The 27,420-nt window shown below is 37.4% G+C and overlaps 1 protein-coding gene and 1 long non-coding RNA gene across 5 annotated transcripts in view; both read right to left on the reverse strand.

Annotated features, from left to right (window-relative positions):
* LOC120489902 (zinc finger matrin-type protein 4) overlaps window positions 1-27,420 on the reverse strand; it is a 147,665-nt gene that overhangs the window by 30,487 nt on the left and 89,758 nt on the right. The window contains exon 6 of the mRNA XM_039687132.2: window positions 15,219-15,315. Coding sequence (XP_039543066.2) covers window positions 15,219-15,315 — 97 coding nt within the window. The remainder of the gene's footprint in view (window positions 1-15,218; window positions 15,316-27,420) is intronic.
* Window positions 21,160-24,373, reverse strand: LOC120493406 (uncharacterized). 4 transcript variants are annotated; one of them, XR_016145578.1, is made up of 6 exons: window positions 24,359-24,373; window positions 24,194-24,254; window positions 24,016-24,100; window positions 23,789-23,877; window positions 23,233-23,667; window positions 21,160-21,647 (listed from the first exon to the last, which is right to left on the reverse strand). It is a non-coding gene; the product is annotated as an uncharacterized LOC120493406 (long non-coding RNA). The 4 variants fall into 4 exon arrangements; XR_016145579.1 differs by lacking the exon at window positions 24,359-24,373 and having other exon boundaries at window positions 24,012-24,100; window positions 24,194-24,229; XR_016145580.1 differs by lacking the exon at window positions 24,359-24,373 and having other exon boundaries at window positions 23,789-23,873; window positions 24,194-24,221.

Below are 27,420 nucleotides of genomic sequence, written 5' to 3' on the forward strand. Positions count from 1 at the left end.
GAGACAAAATGAGAAAGAAAATCACCTTGTAAGATTTTGAATGGATTTATTTGCAAATTATGTTGGAAAATAAGTATTTGGTCAATAACAAAAGTTTACCTCAATATTTTGTTACAGTATATACCCTTTGTTGGCAATGACAGAGATCAAACGTTTTCTGTAGGTCTGTTAGGTGTTGCTGGTATTTTGGCATATTCCTCCATGCAGATCTCCTCTAGAGCAGTGATAGGGGCTGTTGGTGGGCAACACGGACAACACACCCTTTTCAAAGGGTTGAGATCTGGAGACTGGCTAGCCTCCATTGCCCGGGCGGTGTGTTTGGGATCATTTGCCATGTTTCCATCCACTTGTCAATCGAATTATCTGAAATTCGGTTAAAAAACTCATGCGGATAAAGCTGGTGAAAGTGTGTTTCCGTCCAACGGCTTTAAAGCGAATAAAAACCTGTACGTAATGACGTCACATGCTGTTTTGCGATCAAATTGGTATATCGAATTGATTTGAGACATTTTAAGGTGTTTCCATTTATTTTCTCACTAAATCGAACAACATTCAAGCAAACTTTTGCGAACAAAGTTTTGTTAGACAAAACGGATCGCGCCATCTACCAAAAAATGATCAATATTTCAGAAGTTGAAGGCTAATAATGCTTATGTGCCAGCTGATAGCGACATATGAATGGGATAATGTATGCGAGGCGCCTCGCTATATTATCCTGCTTATTACATATAAATCAACCAAATAAATAAATAAATAAATAATTTGACACAAAATATTGACTTAAAAACGAGTTTATAGATTTAAAAACGAGTATTGCTTCTGCTAAAGAAAATAGTCTGTTCCGTCTCTGAACTGCGTCCATGGCAACGGTGTGTTATACTAGCAGCGCCGCAGTCTGTTAACTAGAAATAACAAACCACATTCTACATTAGAATTCAACCAAGCCACGTAAAAACAAGCAAAACTTACCTAAGAAAACAACGACGCTATAAACATTGCTATGATGATGACGATGCACGTATGCCCGACGACAGCGGAGGTGACTGTGGTTTGGGAACGACAGCGCTCCATCGGTTCTGGGAGATCTTGGTTTACGGAAACCCTTTGGTTGAAGCATCTTTTTGCTTTGTCCACTCACATCTGTCTTTGTTGACATCCGCCATGTGTGCGCAAACAGACTGGCCGGAAATGAACTCGTCTTCTGATGTGTTGCAACCATAAAAGGGCATAAAACTTAATCGCAATTCATTATTTATTCGGCAAATAACGTTTCCATCAGCTTTTATCGCATTAGCCGTATATCGATCAAGAGAAAATTCGATGAGACCGAACGTATTTCATTTGAGTCGATTTTCATGAAATTTCATCGAATTTTACTGTTTCCATAAGGCTTTTTTCATTCGATATCACTTAATTCGGATAAAAACGTGTCGATGGAAACATGGCTACTGTCACACTGAAAGACCCAGCCACGTTTTATCTTCAAGCCCTTGCTGATGGAAGGAGGTTTTCACTCAAAATCTCATGATCCATGGCCCCATTCATTCTTTCCTTTACATGGATCAGTCGTCCTGGTCCCTTTGCAGAAAAACAGCCCCAAAGCATGATGTTTCCTCCCCAATGCTTCACAGTTGGTATGGTGTTCTTTAGATGCAACTCAGCATTCTTTCTCCTCCAAACACAATGAGTTGATTTTTTATCAAAAAGTTATATTTTGGTTTCATCCGATCATATGACATTCTCCCAATCCTTTTATGGATCATCCACATGCTCTCTAGCAAACTTCAGGTGGGCCTGGACATGTACTGGCTTAAGCAGGGGGACACGCCTGGCACTGCAGGATTTGAGTCCCTGGCGGCGTAGTGTGTTACTGATGGTAGCCATTGTTACTTTGGTCCCAACTCTCTGCAGGTCATTCACTAGGTCTCCTTGTGTGGTTCTGGGATTTTTGCTCACCGTTCTTGTGATAATTTTGACCCCATGTAGTGAGATCTAGTGTGGAGCCCCAGATTAAGATTGAGATTGAGATTGTGGTCTTATACAGTATGTCTTCCATTTCCTAATAATTGCTCCCATAGTTGATTTTATTCACACCAAGTTGGTGCAGGTCTACAATTTTGTTTCTGGTGTCCTTTGACAGCTCTTTGGTCTTGGCCAAAGAGAAGTTTGGAGTGTAACTGTTTGAGGCTGTGGACAGGTGTCTTGTTTACTGATAACAAGGTGCCATTAATACAGGTAACGAACGGAGGACAGAGGAACGGAGGATCCTCTTGAAGAAGTTATTACGGGTCTGTGAGAGCGAGATATCTTGCTTGTTTGTAAGTGAGAAAATACTTATTTTCCATCATAATTTGCAAATAAATTCATTAAAAATCTTACAATGTGATTTTCAGTTTTTTTTTTTCTCTCATAGTTGAAAAGTACCTACAGTATGTTGAAAATCACAGGCCTCTCTAATCTTTTTAAGTGGGAGAACTTGGACAATTGGTGGCTGACAAAATGCTGATTTGCCCAACTGTAGATCAATGGAAAAAAAAGAAAAAAAAAAGCACATTACCCAGACAGCAAACTGACATTGAATCAACGTGCAAACGACGTCTCTCATGACATCGAAACAACGTTGATCTGGCATTGTTTTGCTCATCGAATTAACGTTGAACCAACGTCAGACGCAGCATTCTTCAAAGCTAAATGAAAATCGAAAATTGGTTTGCTTTCATAACGTTGAAACAACGTTGATTTAAAGTTGATTTTTCGTTAGTTTTGAAAGAATGACGCATCTGACGTTGGTTCAACGTTAATTCGATGAGCAAAACAATGTCAGATCAACGTTGTTTCGATGTCATGTTTCCATGTTGATTCAATGTCAGTTTGCTATCTGGGTATGTCTAACAGGTGTCGTTCATTATTGCTCACACCACCGGCCTCGTGCCGCTCTCTTGTCCCTCGGCCTCGTCCTGGTCGCCACAATATTATTTCAGCAACATGAGAAGCCAGTGAATAAGCAGGTTTCAATTGATGCTTTGCTCAGTGCGTCACATTTTATCTACATGTCACGTGGCTAAAGTTTTGACACAGAGTCAATGGGCTCTGTCTAATTCTTTCTTTTTCGCTTGTTTATCGTCATCGGTTCTCCCCAGCACCCCCCACCCTCGACCCGTATGTGTTTTATGAGCAGGTACCACTTGAGAAATTGCCCGTTTAGGTTGTTTCTCCGCCATTAGCACAGCTGCAGCACACCGGCAATCTTGAGTTTGGTTTGAACGACTGGTAAACACTGTACAAGAGAGGGGTGTGATCAGCATGGCGCATACACAAGGATGATTGACACTGCAAGACATTCCTCCTGGCTCTGATTGGTTGTTTCTGACCAGGAGCGGTGTGTTTCTGCAAATGGCAATAGGACCACTGGGAGGAGCCAAGCGGCAACATTCTAATCTGAAAAATGAAGCCTACCCAGAAGTGCGAAAAACTGCAATACATCGAAAATCCGCTAGACGGAGGTCCCAAAAGGGAGCAAATATCCATAGACCATATGTTAAAAATGTCCGTTTTCAAATAAGTGTGTGGTTAACTTTAATTGACAGCTTGATTGACAGCTGATAACGGGTAGCGCCGAGTGGAATTCCTGAAATTTGACGTCTTGGCCATGATCTGACACAACACATCATACCACCTCTGTATCATTTCTGAACATTTTTATTGAAAAATCGTATATAAAATTGGTTGATCTGCTATAAACTGCACTAACCGACACTGTAGGAGTACTTCGCTCCTTTTTTCTTTTTTTTTTTTTACGGTGTGTGACATTCCACTACTATTTCATGTACTGTAGTTAGAACTATTTAGCATCAATGTTTGTTGGCAGTAGCACTGCAACAGTTAGCATTAAAATGCCTCAGATAAGTTTCCGTCTGAGGTAAGGACAGCTGGGGTTTTGGGGGGCTAATACAATGCTAAATCAAGTAGAACAGAGGTGCCCAACCCTGCTTCTGCCGATCGACTGTTCTGCACAGTTCATCTCCAACCCTAATCAAACACACCTGTCTTTAATTTTCAAGTGATCCTGAAGACCTTAACTAGTTGCTTCAGATGTGTTTGTTTATTTTATTTTATTTACACATTATTTAACGGAATTAATTTTTGTCCATGGTTTGATTTAGTAAATCTGTGTTTGCCAAAAAAAAAGGACAAAAAAAAAAGGACACAAAAAAAGGACACAAGTTTAAATTTCCATTTGATTACATTTGACTATATTATTCTTCAACATTATAAATTATTAATGTTAAATCTAATTCATTATCAATTATTGAATTTAATTGATTAGAAATGTTTTACTAAAATTTTTATTTAAAAAAAAAATATATATTTTATCGGATGTGCCTTTCGTTTACGCGGCGACTGCGTATTTTGGGGCTTAAAAACGCAAAAAAAGTGAAACCACACTACAGAGTGGAAATCTTAAAAACGCTCCACCGCCGTGTTCCTGTGTAAAGGGTAAAAACGCAAAAGTCTGCAAGACAGTGAAGGTTGTACGCATGCGCGCAGACTTGGTTTTGTTGTGTGGCAGTGCTCCACATTGCCACCTAACCGCCTGGAGTGCATAATACACTTTTCCGTCGCCATTAGCAAGCGTATTTCCCACCGATAGCGCTAATCTAAACGCAGAATAAAAAGTGATACCGCAACGCCTCTTTTGCGTTTTCTCTTCAGATCGTTTCCATGTAAACATAGCCTGAGTAGATTTTTAGACTGGTAATTTTACTTGTACTTAAGTAAAATTTCATTGAAGTAGTAGTACTTTTACTTGAGTAGAAGATTTTAATACTCTTTCCACCTCTGGAGCTTATTCCACATACGGGCTACAGCGGGGGGTACCAGGGTGTGTGACAGCTCTCTCCGCCCCCCTAAAGCAGGACGTCTCTCTGACGTTCCCTTCCTACTCTTCTGATAGATAATTATAGCCGTCAGAGTTTGGACTGTCCTTGCTGCTTTTCACGGAATGCTTGATTCTGTAATACAAGACTGAACCGAAAAGACGAGGAAAGAGAGGAGAAACAGTTTTGAAGTTAGTTCATCCATCAACAAACTGCTGTCTATGCAGAGAGAAGACAGACTGAGTGTTTAAACTGCACTTTGGTGTCCAATTCTACATTTTTCACCATAAGTCAAGAAGCAATAATGTCTACTTTAAATTCAGTGGGCATTTCTGGTGACAGGCATTTAGAGTACGTAAAAGATTATTATAAAAATAAAACGCCATAGCACCTTTCACATTGAGTTAGGCATTTGCAGTGAAGGAACTCAGAACGTCTAACCAGCCAGCACAGTTGAATGGGAATTCATGATTCATTTATGATTTATTTTTGACTGCTATCATTATCCCTTCTGGTCTTCAAAAATCAATTTCCCTCACATTAGTGACAGTTCCTTGGTTGAATATTCTTCTAATTTAATGGCATGAGAGAGAGAGAGAGCGAGAGAGAGAGAGATAGATAGAGAGAGAGAGAGAGAGAGAGAGAGAGAGAGAGAGAGAGAGAGAGAGAGAGAGATTTCATTGCTGCACTAAACGCATATCTTCAATCTTTTAATGCTCACTTGACAAATTTGCCATGAGATTTTGCAAATGATCTTAATAATTATGATAATGTCTTCACAGATGAGCTTTAATTCCCTAAAGTTTCAGAGATTTATTTAATAGACATCATTAGATATGGAGCTGCTCCTTTTCCCAATTATGAACCATTGATTATTATAGCTGCACTATGTAATTTTTCTTTTTGTTGTAGTTTGTATTATGATTGTAGTTTTATGGTGCTGAAGTATGGTGCTTCCACATTTATTGACCAATTATTATTATTATTATTTTTTTGTTAGTTTTTATGGTGCTCTTTTATGGTAGTTTTTAAAAATACTATTTTTAGATTTTATGTAATTGACTGTTTCCACCTTAATTGACCAAGTTTTTTATATATATTTAAGTTGTATGGCTTTTATTTTGTGTATAATTTTTGAAAATATATTGTTTTAATATTTTACTTTTGCTTTTACATTTCCATATTCCATTTCTATTACTTTTTTTACCTTTCCATTTGGTTTTGATTTCAGGATAGTTTTTTTTTTTTTTTACGCTGTAGTCTGCAGTTTTTCCTCTTTGTCGCCATCTCTGTTTGAAATCTGCAATTGCAGTCATTCACGGAATTATCAACTTTACATGAGTTGTGCTTCAACACGGCACAGCGCGGAAGAACTTCTGCGGTTTGAGGAGAGTGTTCAGCTGTCAGTCACCGCGCCGGTGTGGATACCGTCATTCAGAATCACAGATTAAATATTCATGGAAGTATGACCAACATAATAATTTTTACCAAAAGGTTTCATCTAAACAAGCAACATCCACTTTGGTTCTGGTTCTGACATTGCAGTAAAACGCGCTGATTAAATCTTAACAATCGCTTATCACGCAAAACCATGCAAGCACTTTGTTCTCAAATTGTTAACATTAACAACGTCAGCATTGCATGACTACATGTCCTTCCGATATTTATCCATGATTTCGCATGAGTCCGGTTGCAGTCTCTTTTTTTTTCTCTTTTTTAAGTTAGCCATTCCGAAGTCCGAATGAAGTCTTTTGCATTTCACAGTGGGTGAATCTCCAGTTGTCACTAGTGATTGTCGTTTGAATCTTTCTGGATCCTCCATCAAATTGATACGTTTAATTATATCAAGTGCTGTGAGAAAAGGCTATAAAACTCCACCTCCAACATCCTCAAACGCAAGTCTACTAGCCGAGACTCCTTCTTTATGTGTACAGATGTGACATGATGTTTTAAGCATTCAGTACACGGCACCACTGTGACACACGGTAACACAGTGCCATTGCTAAACGTGTAGCAGTTAATTGTAACTTCTGTAACTCTGGACATTTATGATTCAGCAACTTTGACAGGATTTATCTAAGGTCAGTCTCACACAGCCCACAGAAAACAATGCTCACTGATTTACCAAAATTTGCCTTTTAAGTACAAGACTGACACAACAGTTATACATAACAGGTTTATTAACAGCTGTATTTGTTAAATTTTTACATTTTTCTTTCTGACTTTCTAATTCAAATATGCATCTTTTAGGTTCGAAACAAAGAAGAAATTGGCATATGTTGTGCTTTTGTTTGTAATAAAGGTTAATTCATATTTCAATTTCAAATAGCTATGGCCTTTTAAAAAAAAGTATCAACAAATTAATAAACATTAATAAACAAAGCATGTTACTGAAGATGCATGTTAATGCATGACAGACAGCTGCTAAATTAGATGCTGCATTTCATTGGCTGTACAATGTCTAATCTATTCTATATGGATAACTTTTATGGTATTTTAACCATGAAAAAAACATAAAAGGACATTTTTTGTCTTTTTGAAGCTTGGCAGTGTATATCATTGTCCATTCTTTGTATGGACATTCTGAATTTAATCTATTGATTTCCCCAGAAAAAAAATAAAATCATAAATGTTGCAAACATCATAAGGGTGAGGGAATGAAGAATTATGGCATTTTTGGGTAAACTATGTATAAAACTAAACTATACACTTTACCAAAATACTGTAACAGTTCAAGCTGTATGATAATGTTCACTACTCTCCTCTGGGGACGATATCTCCCAGCATGCTGGCAATTTCAAATCAAAAGGATTTTTTTTTTTTGGGGGGGGATGCTTCTTTCCTACTGGTATTCTAAATACACCAGAGATCAGTCATGAGAGATTTGTTACCTCAGTAGACCATCTAACAGCGTGAGAACTTCCAAATGTGCCACATTGCATCCAGCTCTCTCTCTCTCTCTCTCTCACACACACACACACACACACACAAAGTATACATAATTTAGTTTGGTTATCGCCCTCCTTGTTTCAGCAGGCTCATGCCCACTATGGTAAGCAGGCTCTGGTTTTGGAACAAGATGTGAAAACATTCTTGGTCAAGGGGGCCATAGAACGTGTTCCTCCACCATAGAGAGTCCAGGTTTTACAGCCGCTATTTCATCATTACGAAGAAGGATGGGGGGCTGCTTCCAATTTTAGATATATGCCATCTAAACTGTGTGGTCAAAAAGCTCAAGTTCAAAATGTTACTCTTCAAGGGAAATCTTGACTCAAATCAGATCTGAGGACTGGTTTGTTAGTGGTTCCATATACAAATCCTTCAAAATCACAGTAAGGTCCTCAGGTTTGCTTTTGGGGGCGAAGCATACCAGTACCGGGTTCTTCCTTTTGGCCTAGCACTGTCACCTTTGTTATTGACCAAATACTTATTTTCCACCATAATTTACAAATAAATTCTTTAAAAATCCTACAATGTGATTTCCTGTATTTATTTATTTATTTTTAATTTTGTCTCTCATTGTTGAAGTGTACCTACGATGAAAATTACAGACCTCTCTCATCATTCTAAGTAGGAGAACTTGCACAATCAGTGGCTGACTAAATACTTGTTGGCGCCACTGTAAGTGTAGTACATCATTAGACCTTGTTAAGTGTTCTGCTTTTTGTCAAATAAAGAAAAAACAAACATGATGTAAATTTTGCCTTCTCTCTGTCAGTGAAGTTCATTCTGAAACGCGTCAGAAAAGAATTATAACTAAGTAAATAATTGTGTATATTGATGGTGTTTACATTAAATAGCTTGTTTTAAATTTATAGTTAGATAGGTTACATTAGTTCATTAGTTAAATGGGATGTATAATCAAAATTCACTTTTATAAGGTGTAATATATATATATATATATATATGATCTCTCAAATGTCCCCTTACTCCCATGTAAGAATAGGCAAACTTCGCCCACGACTGGTGACGATTTGCACTAGATCCCGCCCTGAGTGAGAAGCATCAGTCCGACATTATAACCGTAAACTAAATGATACCTGCTCAATCTCCATGCAGCATATTCAGGCTCTGTGAGCATCCTAATACAGTTCACAAACAAGCACCTATGCATTAGTTTATAGATAAACATGACTGTACAGGCAAGTCGATGAGATGAATCAACTCCACAACAACAAGTTACATAAACCTATCCACTAACCATTCAGAAGTGTCCATACAGTCACTGTACATGCAGTTGCAGCCTCTTCCTGAGTCTCTTCATTTGAGTCTGACTCCGGTTTTACTCTGCTACTACTCTGCTACTAGGTATTATCGACATTTTGCCTGAGAGAAATTCGGCTGTTATGTTGTTCCTGTATAAGAAGCACATGTAAAGGATCGTCTGTTTTCTGAAAAAGGGGCGGGGCACAAAAGCTCATTTGCATTTAAAGGGACAAAAACGGAGCAGTTTGACGACCTATAATAAAAAAAAAATCTGGGTGGTATTTGGAGCTGAAACTTCACATTCTGCAGACATCATAGATTTCTATTACATCATGTCTATCAATAGGCAAAATAGGTCACCTTTAAATATTCTTAATTTGTGACGGTCTGCATTCAGTGCTTAACACTAGAACGGCCACAACGGTCATTTTGAACGTTTTGAATTTTATATCTACAATAACTTTGTTGAAAAAAATAATAAAATCCTGCTGGTACCTGACTTTTCCTAAAATTGTCTGTATTTTCATTTAAAATGCTTTTCATATAAATTAAGTTACGTAAACGTAAGGCAAAAAAAAAAAAAAAAAACATTTACCCATTTCAGCCATAGACGGTCATATTGACCGCACTGAATTTTGCGGTATTTTTTCGTTAAATATCCCGCGGTTGATCGTGTTCTCTCTCAACTGTCAACAGAAAGGTCCGTCCAGTCACCTCTGTAGCGTTGTTTGCTATATAATAATTTCTACATTAGTTGTTGATCAGAAATAAGCAAATAAAACCGGACTACAGTTCTCTATAATACTTATCTATAGGCTATATATATAGCCTAGATATATTGCTAGGCTAAAATGTCTAAAATGAATGAGCGAATGAGGAGAAACATGACTCGAACCATGGCCCTGGAGATGCTTCAGAACTTGACAAGTGATGATTTGGATGCAGGGGAACAATCGGAGGTGGAAAGTGACAGCGACGTTTCCTGGGTGCAAGTTACATTTCCTCCTCATCAGAGAGTGATTCAGAGTCAGAGTCCACATCAAGGAAAAAGAGACGGCTGCTATCATCAGACACGGCGGATCCAGATGTTCCGTTCATGTCGGATGATCCTGGTGAGCTCTGCTGTTCTGTCCTGCGCTGTTTGTTTTTGCTGCATGGGCTGTTCACTAGTTCTGCTCTATTATTATTATTAGCCTATTGACCGCTTCGCAAATCGTCACTATCTAACATTTTCGTCATAGTTTTTGTCATTCAAACCTAGTTTTTATTTAGTTATCGTCTCGTTTTCGTCTTTGAAAAAATGTGGTTGACGAAAATAATTACGAAAATTATTCATCGACGAAATAAACACTGTTTTGAATCTAACGGTCAAAATGACCGTTTGTGGCCGTTTTAGTAGTTTTGGAATTATGGCACTTCTAGTGTTAATGCAGCTTGGCAAAGCATGTTAACTGTGGACAAAAGTGGTTAGTTTTCAACAAAGAAAGTTAATATTAATATAGCAGGAAGCTGCTTGTGTTTGGCACAGATCGAGAACTCTGTCCTCCCACAACAGTATCCTAAGCACTGATGTACTGCAGGGGTTACTTGTAACAAGAAAAAAACACTCTTTTTTTGATGTCTTAATGCAAATCAGCCCCTTAGATAAACTCTTCCTCGCCTTCATCAGAACACGCAGGAACCCGCTGCAGCGACAAGATAGGGAAACATCCTCTTTAATCAATACTCTTCCTGGCTGTCAGTGATTCCTCGTAAGAGAGGATGTAGCTCTAATTACAATTAATGATTGTAAAATAGTAGTGATTTGGATTTCAGCTGGAGTCCTCCTGTCCAATCCAGACTCCGTTGGCATGTTAATCAATTGGTTTATTGTGAAAAGCAATTAGGGGCTGTTGTCGACTCACGTAGCTAGCAGAAACAGGCCAGCTGCCTCGAAACGAACACGATGAAAAAGCGCCTTCAGAACAGGCTTTAAACCTGACAGTTCCACTTATAAAGGGGGGTTCATTTCTGTCAGCCGTGTGTATGATTGGACAAACAGTGGGAGCTCTACTACCTCATTTCCCCCCTCTCTCTTCTCTCTCTCTCTGCTTTCTTGTTCTAATTCATTTTTATTTCATTACAAGTTTGATGGGCATATCCTGCTTGAGGCAGTTTGGTGGATTTGGAGGCAAACGGGGTGGCAGATCAACTAAACAGCGCTGCCTGATGCACAGAGTGCTCTGCCAAACAGAAACAAGAAGTGACTTTAATTGTTTCTAAGTGTGCACAGGTGGCAATGTTTACCCACCTCTGTCTGAATAGAAAACATCATGTTATTTGAACCTGGTTAAATAACCAACATGACTTTCCCTGCTGTTATTTAGCCCAAATTTTTACCAGCAAACATTAGCTGGTGAATCTGGTCGACAAAAAGTACTGATGGATAACCCTTTGACATTATTGTAGTGTTGATAAATGTTATATCATAGTTGATAAATGCTATAGCCCTTTAACTCTTTCCCCGCCAGCGTTTTAAAAAAAAGTTGCCAGCCACCGCCAGGGTTTTTGACGATTTTCGCTAAATTTGAATGCCCCTGCTGAATATTTTCTTCCATGAATATATGAAGATGATATATATAAAAATAAAGATCTGAGCCTCTGCTTTTTGGCAAAAAAAACGTTTTTATTTTATCTTCATCTGTTCTTTTTTTATTGCCTCTTGAACAGAGGTAGGTTTTGTCAAAAACACAACATTTTGGACAAAAAACTGAGAAAAAGGTATTTTTATCAAACAAGTGCATTTAAAAGCAGAATACATTCAGATGTTGTTTCCTTCATATCTAAAACTTTCCAAAATAAATTAAAAACATAAAATAAATGTAAAATATATCAAATTTCCCAGGATGGAAGGTAAATGTAACTTTTGCAATAAAACTTCTGCCTCTCTGTGTTCTACCTGTGAATAATGAATAATTGGAATTACAATAAACAGGCCTAGACACACACACACACACACACACATACACAAATACATATTACAATGTGGTAAATGTGCACAAAGAGAGAAATAATTTGACAATTACACCTTCATATTTAGACAGCCACACATAAATGCCTGCACACACACATAAATATTATAGTGTCATAATATTATACGATCTATCTGCGGCACGTCCATGGCTAGCATGAACATGTGCATCTCTCTCACTGACTACTTCGTCCCGATCAGATTCAGAATTATCAAATAAAGAGTGATCGGACTCCGAGTCCATTAACCTCCAGTACTTCAGCCATATACCTCTGCATTGTCTGTCTGATACATCACTACTCCACTGTTTGAGACGATTGCGATCTGTTTCTCTGATCAAAGAGTTGCGCAATCATTCAGGACATGCGCGCGGGTCTTCCTTACCGTATACCACCTAAAACACGGATACCCGGAAAATTCCGTGTTTGGCGCAGATGCGTTTTTTCATTAAACACGGAAAATTCCGTGTTTGGCGGGGAAAGAGTTAAGGGTGGTGTTACATGGGAAGCTGGGTGTGGTCAGTGGGACCCGAGGTGCAGGGGTTGCAGGAGTGTAATAAAAAAAAGGGAGAAATATAACAAGGAGCACATTCGGGTTGGTCTGCATTGTGTCAGTTATTGATAAATCTACACTTAAAGCTCACTGTTTCTTATTTGATACACATTTCTAGGGCTTCTTAATTATTAAATGAATAAATTTGCTGAAAACCCTGAAAAAATCAAAAAAAAAAAAAATCATTGATCAGACACTACAGTATTTAAAAATTGGACAAGCAACCTGCAAAAAAATCTTCAGAACCTCTACCTTTAAAAAAAAAAAAAGAAAGAAAAAAAAAAGAAACAGCTTATGGGTTTTGAATGGCATGAGGAAATAATTACAACATATTTGTTTTTGGGTGGACTTTAAGAAAGTAAATGGGGAAGCCAAACCATTTTTCTTAGTAGGGAGCTGTGCTCTGAGTTCAAAGAAAGACTGAGAAACTGATGTTTTAATATGGTAGCCGAGAGCGTTTAAATCACTGATATCCCGCCGGTCAGCAGCACATGTAACAGCATCCTGCATGATAAGTCTGTGCAGTGTGGAAATTATGGCAGTATCTCAGTGATTTCTATTAAACAGGCAGCAGACCTGAGCGGCTGTGACCAGTGATGCTCCCGTTGAGGAAAGAAGCAGTAAATGGTTATGCATAAGAAACATGACTGATTTCAAACACTGCCAGAAATTTAAACAGAAAGAAAGGCCACATTGATGGACACCTCCTATTTCCTCCAGATTCCTGTTTTTTTTTTTTTAAGAATAGCTATTAGACATTATTTTATCACAGCCTGATAAAAGCAGAAATTCATTATTAGTGCTATATGATGTATACTTGGTTTTAAACATTTAGAGTTTGTCTACTTGACCACTTCCAGAGGCAGTCGAAAACTCATTTGACTCCATTGCTTTCAATTGCTAATGTAGATGCTCATGTGGTTGAATGTGTCTCGAACAGCCACAGAAGACCACCTACTGTACACCTTTTGACCTAATGCTTAAATATTATGGGAAGCATACAAGCCAGACAGGATTCAAACTTTGTAGAGACTTAGGGTGTATTCACACCTGCCTTGTTTGGTTCGATTGAATCGAACTCTAGTTCGTTTGCCCCCTTGGTGCGGACCTTTTGGGCAGGTGTGAATACAGCAATCAAACTCGGGTGCGGACCAAACAACCAAACCGAGACCCAGCTGAAGAGGTGGTCTCGGTACGGTTCCAAACGAACTCTGGTACGGTTCGTTTACGGTGTGAACATGAACCGACCCAATTGCAAGAAAGCACTGCGTCGAAAGAGAATATTGCGCGTCTTTCTGCGCGTTGTGTGTGAATGTCTAATCGCGCAAAGATGCAAAAAAAATAAATAAATCATTAGCAGTTCATAAAGCATTTGCAGTTCACCACCTTTTGGTGGTGGTTGACGAGTTTCCCCCTTAAAGCGAGTGCCGAGAAAAATTCTATATATAAATGTAATGAATTATTATTATTATTATTAATGTAAGGATAGTTACAATACAAGGATGATGATGCGTTAATTTACGTTAAACCGGACAAACTTAATCGCAAGCGTTAACATTGACAGCACTTGTTAGTACACAATAAGAATCTCATTATTTGAATGAGTGAACATAGCCCCTCTCTATGAATGAAAACTTTATACCTTCTCCGTCTTCTGTGCAGTGCCACTTGTAACGCAAAGTTGAGATGTTGCCCAGAGATGAAAAAAAAACAGTAGATGGTCGAATGAAAAGATGCACGAGAGACGAGAGTTGTCGTATTTCCCCGCGTTTATAGAGCCACTCAAACGTTACACTCGTCGTCTTCTCAAAATCCGAATTACAACTTCGTATAGATGACATTGTATCATATGATACTCATTAGTTTCTTCATATTGCGTTTGTACAGAATTAACACAAAATTAGTAAAAGAACAAATATTGCAGTATGAAATATATGGAAATATCTCCATGCTGAGCCTTTTTTGCACTTCCTGATTTCCCTTGAGAATCCTTGTCCAATGAATGGACGACCTTAGCACACGTGTGGTTTGGTTTACAAATTTTGGTTCACTTGCAAAAAGAGCAGTGTGAAAGCGAACCGTACCAAAAAAAAAAAAAAAAAAAAATTTATTTGGTCCGGACCAAAGCAAGTGAACTATCGGACTTTCCTGGTGTGAATACACCCTTAAGTTTGGTTTGAAGATGAAAATGTACCAAGCACAATGATCTCTCACCATTGCAGATTTCTAACACACACACACACTCAGGCGTAGACTTTCTGCTGTCAGAGCAGAAACGAAACCTGCTGCTCTCTGAATGTTTTTCATATCCTTTTGCGTTCAAATGTAAATTGTGCAAGCTTATTTAGTTTCTGATTCATTTTAGATCTGAAAAAAGCCCATACATTTGCCCACCTATAGACCCTCCCCTTGAAGAAATTATGACAGAAGTGGTTGAAAGTGGACCATAGAGAGATTAAAACACCAGGTGTATGTCTCCCTCTCGATCGACCAACGCGCATATCAATTCCAGGTGTAAACAGGGACTTGGAGAGATGTGAAGGAATCATTTAGGACAGAAAATTTACACTCACTTGTTTTGGTGTTTGGAGCCCTGGAGATGTGCGTGATACTGCTCAATGGAGTTCAGGACCACTTTGCAAACGTTGCATGAGTAACTCCGGCGCAGAACTGCAACACAAAGTAAGAAAAAAAAAAAGAAAAAAAAAACTTATTTCAACTTGAAAGCAGAACGGAAACATGTCCCTGCTGAAACGCTCTTAAAAATGTTTAGTCCCTTTTCTCGTTCTCTTTGAGCATTATTGATTGCTTTTTGTTTTCAAGATTGCCTTGGCTGACAAAGAGCACAAAAAAAATCTATATTTCATCCCTGTTCTTTTGCTTCTCTCAAACTGATGACGGGTTTGTTTGAAGACTCTATTCTCTGTGCGTCAGATGAAAATGCACCAGCTCGTAATATGGCATGTCATTCGGCAGTCTTCATAGAATCAGAAGTATTTGTGATTTTAGCTTGCTTTTGTCTTGATGGCCTTTTGATTTGGGGGGTTATGCTTAATGATGGTCTTTTAGAGTGGAGGGGAGCCAAGTGCATCAGTCGGGAGGGAGTGAAGCAGATGTGAGCTAATTAAAGGCTTTGCAGGTGGTACCACAAATAACCAACAACGTCAGACCAAAAATAGGCGGATGTGAATAATGGGAGAGAGACGTAGAACAGTAAAGCATAGAGGCTCGTTCATTACATGTGGAGAGACCATGTGTGCTCTTTCTGGGCAATATTTCTCCCAGACATCTGCAGATTTATTTTTGATGACAGTGTTGTCTGTTCCTCGATCTGTTTCACATCCTTTACGTTGCATCGCTGTCACAATTTTACATTAGGAGCTCTAAAAACGAGCTTCCAAGTTCAAGCAAGGTGATTACATACATGTGCAAGAATATATATGTAATTAGTGTGCTAATCAGTCATACTTCTTGATTTTGAATGCATTTTATGCATTGGTACAAAGTACTTGTAGTTAAAACTAAGTTCTCATTTTTGGATGAGCTGCAAAATTCAAAGATGCATACTTGTGTGACTGCAAATGTAGCTGTTTAGTAATGTGGAAAGTTGCTACGTTGCTTGGAAACTAAACAGCTTAGAGTGAGGCATTTTGGCAACCATATTAACAGTATCCATGCTGCATTATAGTAGACCTATTGACATTGTAATTTGAGCACATCACTGTAAAACTTCATGCATTTTCATGCTGAGTCTAGTTTTACTTCCAAGCAATAATGTTGAAAATTCAGATTTACCAGCACAACAGATATAATTGATTTAAAAAGTTGCATTGTATATATAAAAAAAAAAATATAAAAAAAAAAATAATAAAAAAAAAAAACTTCTGTCAGGCTTGAAGTTCCACATGCAGTTACAGGCTTATAAACACTATACAGTAAATATGACTAAATACAGACAAAATACGTCCTGTATTTAGTCAGGTTTACTGTAATAATTTATACACTGTATATAAATCTCCATATTAATAACATACTGAGTAATTCTGAGTATTGAACAGTAAACTCTCAAGTGTTGGCTTTCTAAATATATGTTGGTAATGTGTCTATTCAGAACGACTTATGAACAGAATTTTTTTTTTTTACATTTATTTAGGGTATTTTATTTGGGGGTTGTGTGGAGGCTATGGAGGCTAGAACACCTCTTGAACATGGCAAAAACACTGTAATGCTCAGCCTCTTATGGCTTATTGCTTTATTCAGTAATCTGCTAAGTCACAAAAAAAAAAAAAAAAAAAAAAAAAAAAACATTTTCAACAATTCGCTTCCATCAGTGTCTAAAACACTTGACAGTGGTCAGCTGAATAGTCATTAAAAAAGAAGACTATATAGTCAATTGAATAGTTTTCCTTACACTACCAGGTCTGAGGAAATGAGAGGAAACTGAACAAATTCTGAAACACCTGCTTTAATATATGATGAATTGTCATTTAAAGTTGTTTTATCAAGGCCATAGACTTCATTCATATTTTTTATTGCCAGTGTTTTGGCAGCGTATTGATTTTTACCCATAGCTAAAGGACAAAACATTATGACTTCCAGCAACGTTTTACTGCTTTCATTTGGAATTTATTTTTGGACTTCTTCATGGTTACTGAAATACATGCACATGCACACACACACACACACACACACACAAACTTGTACATTTGGTTTACATGGTCTCTCCATAGGTGTAATGGAAGTGTCCTCATAAGCCATTTTACGTTGTAATACAAGAATATACAAGAACACACACACACATGTTATAATGAGGCTTTCTGGATGCTTTCTGTGAGTTGAGAGTGATGTGATGCATGTTCAAAGACAGCTTGTGGTGTCAGTACACCAAACATATGGTGGCAGCAAGTATGTGTAATGAATCCAAAACACTATTCATAGCAAGCTATTAATATGAACAGGATGCATGGCATGACTGACAAATATTCCAATAAAAAAAAAAAGTAACACACCACAAAACACACTTTTACAGGCTGCTTAAGTCTGGGAACAGTTTTCCCTCCTGCTAAACTCTTGCTACTTCACAATGTCTATTAATTAAGAATTAGCATTTAACTGAAAAATGAAATATGTGAAACTGGTAGCTGAAGACTACACAGGGACCAGCTTCTTTCAAAGATTAAAAATGTAAAACTTGGCCTTCAGACTTCATAAGTAGCTTTACAGAATGTTTCTTTCTGTTAAAGAGCTATGTGTGATTTTCTTTCATAGGACCCCTGATGACCTCTTAGTGTGGTACTCATAAACAAGACTTGGAAGACACTGTGGTGGCTTCTAATCCCACTTAATTAAACCGACTGAGTTTCCAAAAAAACCAGAGTGGCTGACAAAAAGAGTGAGAGAGAAAAAGAGAGAGAGAAATGTGGCTCACTGTATGAGATGAATGTTTACTGGGAGGAGATTAAAGTTTGCTCCTGGCTGCTGGCTTGTGGGAATGAGGTCACACTTATTTCTGACAATAGGCTATCAATCAGCTTCTCATCTCTTTCCCAGGAAATTGCTCCCAAATAATGAGGCACTCGTAAAATTCCAAAATTGTTCTCAACCAGACAGACAGAAATACTTGATTACTAAGTGCTATTTTACTCTGGATTTGATGATTAAATTATAACTGTATAACAAAAGTGTGACTCTCATTAAAAATAAGAACGCATTGAAAAGTAGGTCAGAAAATATGTAAATATGATCTGAAGATTGCGTGCAGAAGTACTATCATTAGCTAAGCTGAACTGTGATGAATCCTGAATCATTCCCTGCTGTAAATAACAGCTTATATTGTAGCAGTTGCTCGTCTTATAGATAGTCTCCCAGCCTGGTTAATCCTGGGAAATCAATATTTTAATTTAATTCTATTTTAATTTAAATGATTCGAACTTTGTGACACGATGTATTATCCTGCTGGAAGTAGCCATCAGAGGATGAGTACATGGTGGCCATAAAGGGATGGACATGGTCAGAAACAATGCTCAGGTAGGCCGTGGCATTTAAACAATGCCCGATTGGCACTAAGGGGCGTAAAGTGTGCCAAGAACACATCCCTCACACCATTACACCACCACCACCAGCCTGCACAGTGGTAACAAGGCATGATGGATCCATGTTCTCATTCTGTTTACGCCAAATTCTGACTCTACCATCTGAATGTCTGAACAGAAATCGACTCTTCAGACCAGGCAACATTTTTCCAGTCTTCAACTGTCCAATTTTGGTGAGCTCTTGTAAATTGTAGCCTCTTTTTCCTATTTGTAGTGGAGATGAGTGGTACCCAGCAGGGTGTTCTGCTGTTGTAGCCCATCTGCCTCTAGGTTGTGCGTGTTGTGGCTTCACAAATGCTTTGCTATATATATATATATATATATATATATATATATATATATATATTGATATTTCAATCTATCTCTTATTTATCTCTTATTATATATATATATATATATATATATATATATATATATATATATATATATATATTGATATTTCAATCTATCTCTTATTTATCTCTTATTATCTCTTACAAATCAATGCTGTTCTTTTTGAATTTTCTATTCATCAAACATCCAGAAAAATATAAATTAGCACAACTGTTTTGAACATTAATAATAATAAGAAATGTTTCTTGAGCAGCAAATTAGGATATTAGAATTAGAACTGGTGGCTGCTGAAAATAAACATGCTACATTTGCCATCACAACAATTAATTACATTTAAAAAATATTAAAATAGAAAATGGTTCAACTTTCCTTTTTTCAAAAACTTGAGAAAAAAAAAATCCTCCAGAGTTTTTTTTTTTTCCAGAGTTTCCAAACTAGCAAATCTAATTATCATCTATTCATGTCACTACCAAATAATTAAATAATTCCCAAGATGATTACTGCGACAATTACACACATTTTACGGAGGATACATATCTGTCTTTGTTCATTAAACCCTGTTTTTAATTAACAAGAACATATCAATTAAGTTGTTAACTGCACTCAGTTGTATAATTGTATTGTTACTTTAAGCACAGAAGATATCTTATACAGTCACAACAATAATAATCAAGTGTGAATGTCAATTTTAATCCTGCCTGTCAAGGTGGATATAACGGAAAAGGAAGGAGATGCTGGCTTGTCCTTGGCTTTTTACAGATTCTGTGAAGCACATAAACTGCTCTTGCAATTTTAAGCAGGGCAAATCGCTGCACTTTCAATATCTCCCTTCACGAAATGGCAGGAGGCTCTTCAGCACCGAGCTGGTATTTACATCCTAAAGCTTGTCACTCTCCCTGCATTTTTTTGTTTAGGGGGAAATAAAAAAAACTGTTTGCAGCAGGAGAGGGCTGTGCTGTGCACCAATTTTCTCAGCAACACAATTTAGCCTCAGTTGGAAGGCAATTACACTGAAGTGTTCTCCACTAAAATAGCCAAGAGTCTGGGCCGGGATCCGCTAGCAGTCACCTCTCAGATGAGCCCTACCAATGGCTTCCTGTACCCGCTGAGAAGCTCGACAGATAATGAATAGCTATATGTCTGTGAAAGCTGTTCTGTTGCATTCATCCAATTGCCTTTTCCTTTTTTAAAAATGGGACATGTGTGTTCATCTGTATGTTGCATGTACCCTGTGTCCGTGTGCAGGCTGCTAATGAGGATGATGAATGAGAGAGGACATGAACAAAGTCTTGACAGCTCCCTGAGGGATGACCAAATCAGAGCTGAGGAGATCGAGATGGGATTGTGCCTAAGAGGCAGGGCAGTGTTAAATACTTTGTCTTGTAAAACCTCTCCAATTCCACCCCAAAGCAAGTCTGTCATTTTTTACTCATCCTGATGCTGTTTATGTATCCCCAAATTGGACCCCAAAGCGAGTCTGTCATTATTTACTCCTAACGATGCTGTATATTTTCTAGTGGAATTTGTTCCATGCACCAACAGGTCATTGTGACCTCTTGCCAAGCTCCAAATAAATAGCAATACAAATAAAAAGAACCAGCTTAAAAGAACCAAGTCATACACAGCAAAAAAATGTCAGGAGATTTGTCACCATGGGTGTTAAAATTATCACTTTCCGGGTGAACATACAGGTCCATCTTTGCTAGTGTTAAAACAACACTGACGATAGTGTTTATTTTTTAAACACTGTGTTAGTGTTTCATTTAATCACTCAAGGTGTTAGAAATTATTACTCTTAAATATACACATTTAACACTTTATGGTGTTTAATCACACAACTCCAGTGTATTTTTTTATGTTGATTTAATGTTTATAATGTATACTTATTTTAAAATGGTAATGCAGATGAAGTTTAAAAAAAATAAACTTTTAAACCCAAAGATATTTTTCCAAAAACCAAGTTACTATGAATTTATTTTAACATTTTATTAAAATTTTTCAAACATACAATTGAATAAGACAACTCTCCAATGCAATACCATCTTATTATTTAAAAGAATAATTTCACTTTGAAATAAACACATCACTCTTTATTACTCTTAAAAAACTTTATTTCAAAACAATCCAAAAAGTCTGGGATCATAGTAGAATTCTGTTCACTGTAAAGTTAAAAATAAAGGCAAAATGTAAACAGTTGTTTCAAACAAACTATTTTTTTTATTAACGAACAAGCACGTTTACATTATAGGTTAATTTTTTAAATAAACGATGAATGCACAATATATGGATTTCTGTCATCAGAATTATATGATGTGATCAAATGGTGTTTAATACTTAAGTCCTGAACATATCAGTGAATGTGAGTCCTGTGTCAGTGAAGTTAATTCAGTACCTTTGACTTTGCAACAGTACAGCAGTGCTTGAGTCAAAAACATTCAGCAGATGAAAAACAGTAGCAGGATATGAGTGGATCAGCTGTATCCAGTCGCTAACAGTAAAGTTCAGTGCAGTTGTTTCACAGAGCAGAAAAGGCTGTGCAGATCCAACTTTAGTGAAAAATCGTGTAGTACTGGGTACCTAGAACACAAAACCAGATCATTTACACATTTGTGTTTCATAAATACAGCAAGTTTAGAGTGAAAAAAAGTTCAATCATCGACTCAAACAAAAAAACATTTTTGTTTGATTAAGACTTGAATTTACTGATTTCCAAGTAAATCGAAGATTTAATTAATAAAAAAAATGTAATTCTGTCATTAATTATTCACCCTCATGTTGTTCCAAACCAGTAAGAGTTTTGCTCATCTTCGAAACACTTAAAGGGTTAGTTCACCCAAAAATGAAAATTCTGACTAATTATTCACCCTCATGTTGTTCCAACCCTGTAAGAATTTCCTTCATCTTCAGGACACAAATTAAGATATTTTTGATTAAATCTGATCTATCTCACTCCTCCATAGCCTTCTAAGGGATTGAAACTTGGCGGCCAAGAAAAGTTATTAAAGACATTGTAAAAATAGACAGAGTGACTACAGTGGCTCAACCTTAAGTTTATCAAGTGACAAAAATACTTTTTGTATGCAAAAAAAAAACCAAACTAAAAATATTAAAATTAACTATTCATTTTCTTCTGCGTGGGCCTGAGCAAGTTAACAGTGTAACAGTGCAGCGCTTCTGTGTTGTACGTCACACACACACACACACAACCAGCGTCGGCCAATAGTGAGCCTGTGCGTGACGTACAACACTGAAGCACTGTTACACTACGAGAACCATCTCAAGGCCCACAGAGAAGCATGCATAGTTAAATAAAGTCGTAATTTCTGTTTGTTTTTGGCACACAAAGTATTCTCGTTGCTTGATAAACTTATGATTGCGCTTCTGTAATCACTTGGACTATTTTAACAATATCTTTAATGACTTTCTGGGCTGGCAAGTTTTGATCCCTTAGAAGCCTATGGAGGAGTGAGATAGCTCAGATTTAATCAAAAATATCTTAATTTGTGTTCAGAAGATGAACGAAAGTCTTACAGGGCTGGAACAACATGAAGGTGAGTAAATACTGACAGAATTTACATTTTTGGGTGAACAGTCCCTTTAATGAAGATATTTTTAATGAAATATAAGAGATTTCTGTCCATTCATCTAAAGCCTATTCAACCACCACTTCCAAAGCCACGGAAAGGTATAAAGGAAATCAAAAGTAATCCATGTGACTCTAGTGGTGTAACATAAATTTCACAATTTTAACTCAACTTTATTTACAAAATATTCCTCTTCAATGGACATACATGCACATCAACAACATGCACGAGTTGTAATGTTCTCATGAACGCATGTTGGAAATAAATATTTAATAAATTGGTAAATGTGTTTTTGCTGCAAACACAGCACTTGCATAGTTTAATAAACATTTATGTTAAACCACTGGAGTCGCATGGAGTACTTTAATGATGTACTTTTGTCTGGGGCTTGAAAGTGGTAGTTGCGTAGATTGTCAATGGAGGGGCACGAAGCTCTCAGATTTCATTAAAAATATCTTCGTTTGTGTTGTGAACATCGAAAAACGCTCACGTTTGGAACGACATGAGGGTGAGTAATTAATGACAGAATTTCCATTTGTGGGTGAACTAACACTTTAAGAATAAATTAAGACACGCACCTTAAGAAATCTCACTAAATAGTCAGCCGCCGGATTCTGGAAGGATCGGTGTTCTCTTCTTGTGGCTTTGTAATGTTGGGGGCAGGTGATGGGCAGAGATTTCTACTTGTCAAATCAAGAAAACCATTGATTAGAAATCTTATTTTAAGTTTATATATATATACATACACACACACACACACACACACACACACACACACACACACACACACACACACACACTTTTGTTAAGTAATTTGACTAGACAAATTCAAAATATGTGTTATGAAACAAAGAAAATCTAGTAATACCAAGCCATGATTATTTTTGTTTGTGCCCATGATTCTCTCATATGTTAACTTATCTGTTATCTTTCCATCACCAGGTTCTAGTCTGTACAGTCTTTAAACACCAAGCCTGGTACCCTTAGCCACTTGGTGCATCATAGAATTGCTCCTAGCAAAAACAAATTGCAAAAATCAATAAATTTAAACATTAAAGCATCTCCAAATATCAACCAAAAGTTAATCTGATAAATACATTTTGCATCAATATTTAATTTGAAATAATTGCTTACCCATTCTAAGAAGATTGGTCCTCCAAATAAGGAAATAAAGTGAAAATTTCACGTGCATTGTTGGTCCGCAGTTTGTGGAGTTGGTCTAGCTGGCAGACGAGAGTAAAAGATAGTTTGAGGATAAATACTTTATGATATTTGCACATCACACATATTGTCATAAAACAATATCATTTTATAAAACACGTAGCACAGTAAATGAGTAAAAAACACTTAAAGTTACCTACTCGGTGTTTTCACTGTTAAAAGCAAACTCCGTGTCTGCATTCTGCACTGCTTTTTGAAATGCGTCACGAGTCAAAGATGCAGGACCTGACGGTTTAGGCGCACACATTACATAAATATCGTTACAAAACAATATAATGCCATGAAATTCATGAGGTAAATTATGTTAAAAACACTTACTGTAGGTGTTTTCCCTCCTCCTCGTCAGCTCCGTATTTAGGCTAGTCAAAGATGATGTCGCCTTTGAAAAGAATTTCGACCGTTTAATCGCGCTGGGCATTTAAATATCGCCATGAATCAATATACTATAAAATACATTGCCAATGTAAATTAGAAAACACTTACTTTCGTTGTTTCCCGGTTAAAAAGCAAACCCATCCTGGTCTGCCCAGAATCGCGCGTCATAGAAAATGTCCCTCTGAGAGCGGTTTGCTCGTCCACAGAACATACATATTGTTATAAAACAATATGATGTTATAAAATGAATCTATAAATGCGATAAAACACGTAATAAATGCGTGTTTCCTCCTCGTATGCTTTGCGACTCGAGTCAAAGAAAATGGCGTCTGTGAGTAAAGTTTCAGCTCGTTTCGTTCCGCCCAGCACGTAAATGTCCCGGATGTGACTAGTAACACTATTATTGGTGTTGTCAAAGCATTCTCAGGTGCTACTTAGATTTAACTCCACATATTTTCACCAGCCAGAGTGTGGTTTACACTAGCTAGTGTTAATCCCTTGAGATTCAACACCAGAAAATTAACACTTTACTCTAAGAGACTTTAACACCAGGATTTCAACACTGAAGATTTTGCTGTGTATGGGCAACTTTTATGGCAATGTTTTGTAATAATAATAAAAGAATATGTTAATCTGCCATCTACCATGTTGTGCTCTCCGTTATTTTTATTTTTTTAATACTTTACGTAATTTCACTACATGATTGTCCTTTAATGTTTGAATAGTAATTCATGAGTTCAGTTAATCAAGTTAATCAAACACAACAAGCTACTCAATGTCTTCAGGATCACTAAGGCTATCCACAAGTTTCCGAGGGGCGCTCCTGTAAAAAATAAAGTGGGTGAAACTTCCGGTGACGCGGCGGAAGTAGCATTCCAATGGTATTTTGTGTTAGTTAGCGAAGAGCCTAGCTGTTTTTCTGAGAATTATTTTACTATTTAAAGACGCAAATCTTTATGAGAGATGTCGTTACGGAGCTCAGGGACAACATGTGCTGTTCACGGTTGTATGTATAGCCGGACTAAACTAATTCAGTGGCTTAAACGTGATTTTTTTGAACATGAGCTGAAAACGAAATCAGAGTGATCCTGCCAGAGCCCGTCTCTGATCCTGCCAATGACTGTAGTTTTTATCACCTCCCAAAAGACGACGAATCTTTCTGTGTACATTTGTTTAAATTCTTAATATTCTATAAACTCTATCAGCATGTGTTTGGCTGTTCGCTACTGATGTTACACCTAAACTCAGGATCAAAGCCTGTGTTGACAGAAAACCAAATGTGCCAGTTAATGTATTCAAGTAGCACATTCATTTATAATTTTGAATAAACTCCAAAGCACAATGACTATGTGTGTATTTTTTACTTTAATTGTTTGTCAGCTCACACAACTGTCTGTCACCATGCCTTGAGTATTGATTATTAATAATGTTATTATAATACTCCCAATCAACTACTGCGGAGGGTAAAGGTACTGTTATTTCACCCTTTTGAATTTCGTTGAGGTTGTGTTCCCACATCGTTAGCTAGTTTGGATCGCTATAACTTGAATGACTGTCAACTGTTGAATGAACGAGTGTCAAGCATGTCAAATCGCGCTTTGTTTACTTCGAACCGGAAGTCGCGCCCACTTTTGACGCAAGGCCTCATGCGGCGTAGGAAACTTGTGGATAGGGAGGTGAGGTATTTTTTTCAGTGTTGGAGCCAAACTTTGCAGGACAGCGGCTCACTAGGACCGAATTTACCTACCCCTGGTCTAGAGCAAACACAAGCATCTCACTTATAATAAACCCATCCAAAGTAGTCACTATTTTGAGACTTTCTGAATGGATTGAAGCATCCATTGTAATGCATTGCAACTCAATGTCTTGTTCGCTTTGACATGTCATGACCAAGGATGACTAAACAAGGATGCCTATAGGTTGAACTGGAAAGAGACAATATTTAAATCAGTGGCGACAAATCCTGCTCCAGAAGTTTAGCTCCAACAGAAAAATAACCCACACCTGAACCATTTTAATAAAGGTCTTACTAGGCATACAAGAAACTTCCAGGCAGGTGTGTTGAGGCAAGTTGGACCTAAACTCTACAGGATAGTGGTCCTCTAGGAGCAGTTTTGGACACCCCTGGTTTAGAGGTGCTTCAGGGGCTCATTGTTTACACTTTGGGGGGAGATAAACCCCATGAATTGGGGTTACTAATAGTAGTCAATTAACAGTAAACTGGGTTAAGAGAATGCATTTTGACATACTTCACCTATAACTAACAGCAGATGTGATATTTGCAAGTGAGGAACAGCTTGATGAAAGGCTTTTGTAATCAACAGCATTTCTGCTTATTTTTCAATTGGCATGACGTTCACAGTAAAAAGCTCCTGACAAGAGCATCCTGCTGGGGAAAATGATTATCTCTTATGCAGAATGCAAGCATCAATGTCATATTTTTGTTTTTGTTGCCTCCAGGCTTGATAAAAAGCATCAACAACTGCAGATTCCACAGGATTTTGTATTAAAAGCTATGAGGAACAGGTTTGTCCAGCCCCCCCAAAGTCCCAAGATGGACTTTACCGGCAGGATTGTAAACAGTGGTTAAAAATAAGGCATGGCTTCTTGGCTTGTTCGTCGTCTGCATTGTGATTTGTGTGTTTCTATCTCTGGTAATGCAGAATGTCAATTACCTGCTGAGTCTTGGCGGGTATCCACATGCTGTTTTTGCACAATACTCTCCACTGTGACTGATGTGTCTCATGAGCCCGAAGCTCCGATTACCCTTGGACTGGTCAGTTAGCTGGTATTTAAGGAAACATTAGGACAGTCTTTCTACCCTCGCACGTCGGTTATCTCTGTCTCCTTCTTAATAACTTTGGCATTGATGGGAACAGGATTTTTTTTTTTTCTGCACAAGATGTTAAAAACTGTTTCCCTTAAAATAATTCTTCACCTCCAAAAGCCCCATAACACTATATGATGCTCTTGGATGTTGTGATTATTGCTGCATTCACATGCTATCGGAATTATCGTAAATACTAGTTTCCTGGTTAAAATAGATGTAGACAAAAGCCCTCTCAAATCAATATTTGAATGTGATGAGCTCATAATCACGACTTCAGAAGTGGGAAGTCAGCATATTGGAGAACATGCAGTGTTAGATTGAAGATAAATAGTGAACAATG

This window comes from Pimephales promelas, chromosome 11, assembly GCF_988280905.1.
Source record: "Pimephales promelas chromosome 11, fPimPro1.hap1.1, whole genome shotgun sequence".
NCBI classification, from domain to species: Eukaryota; Metazoa; Chordata; class Actinopteri; order Cypriniformes; family Leuciscidae; genus Pimephales; species Pimephales promelas.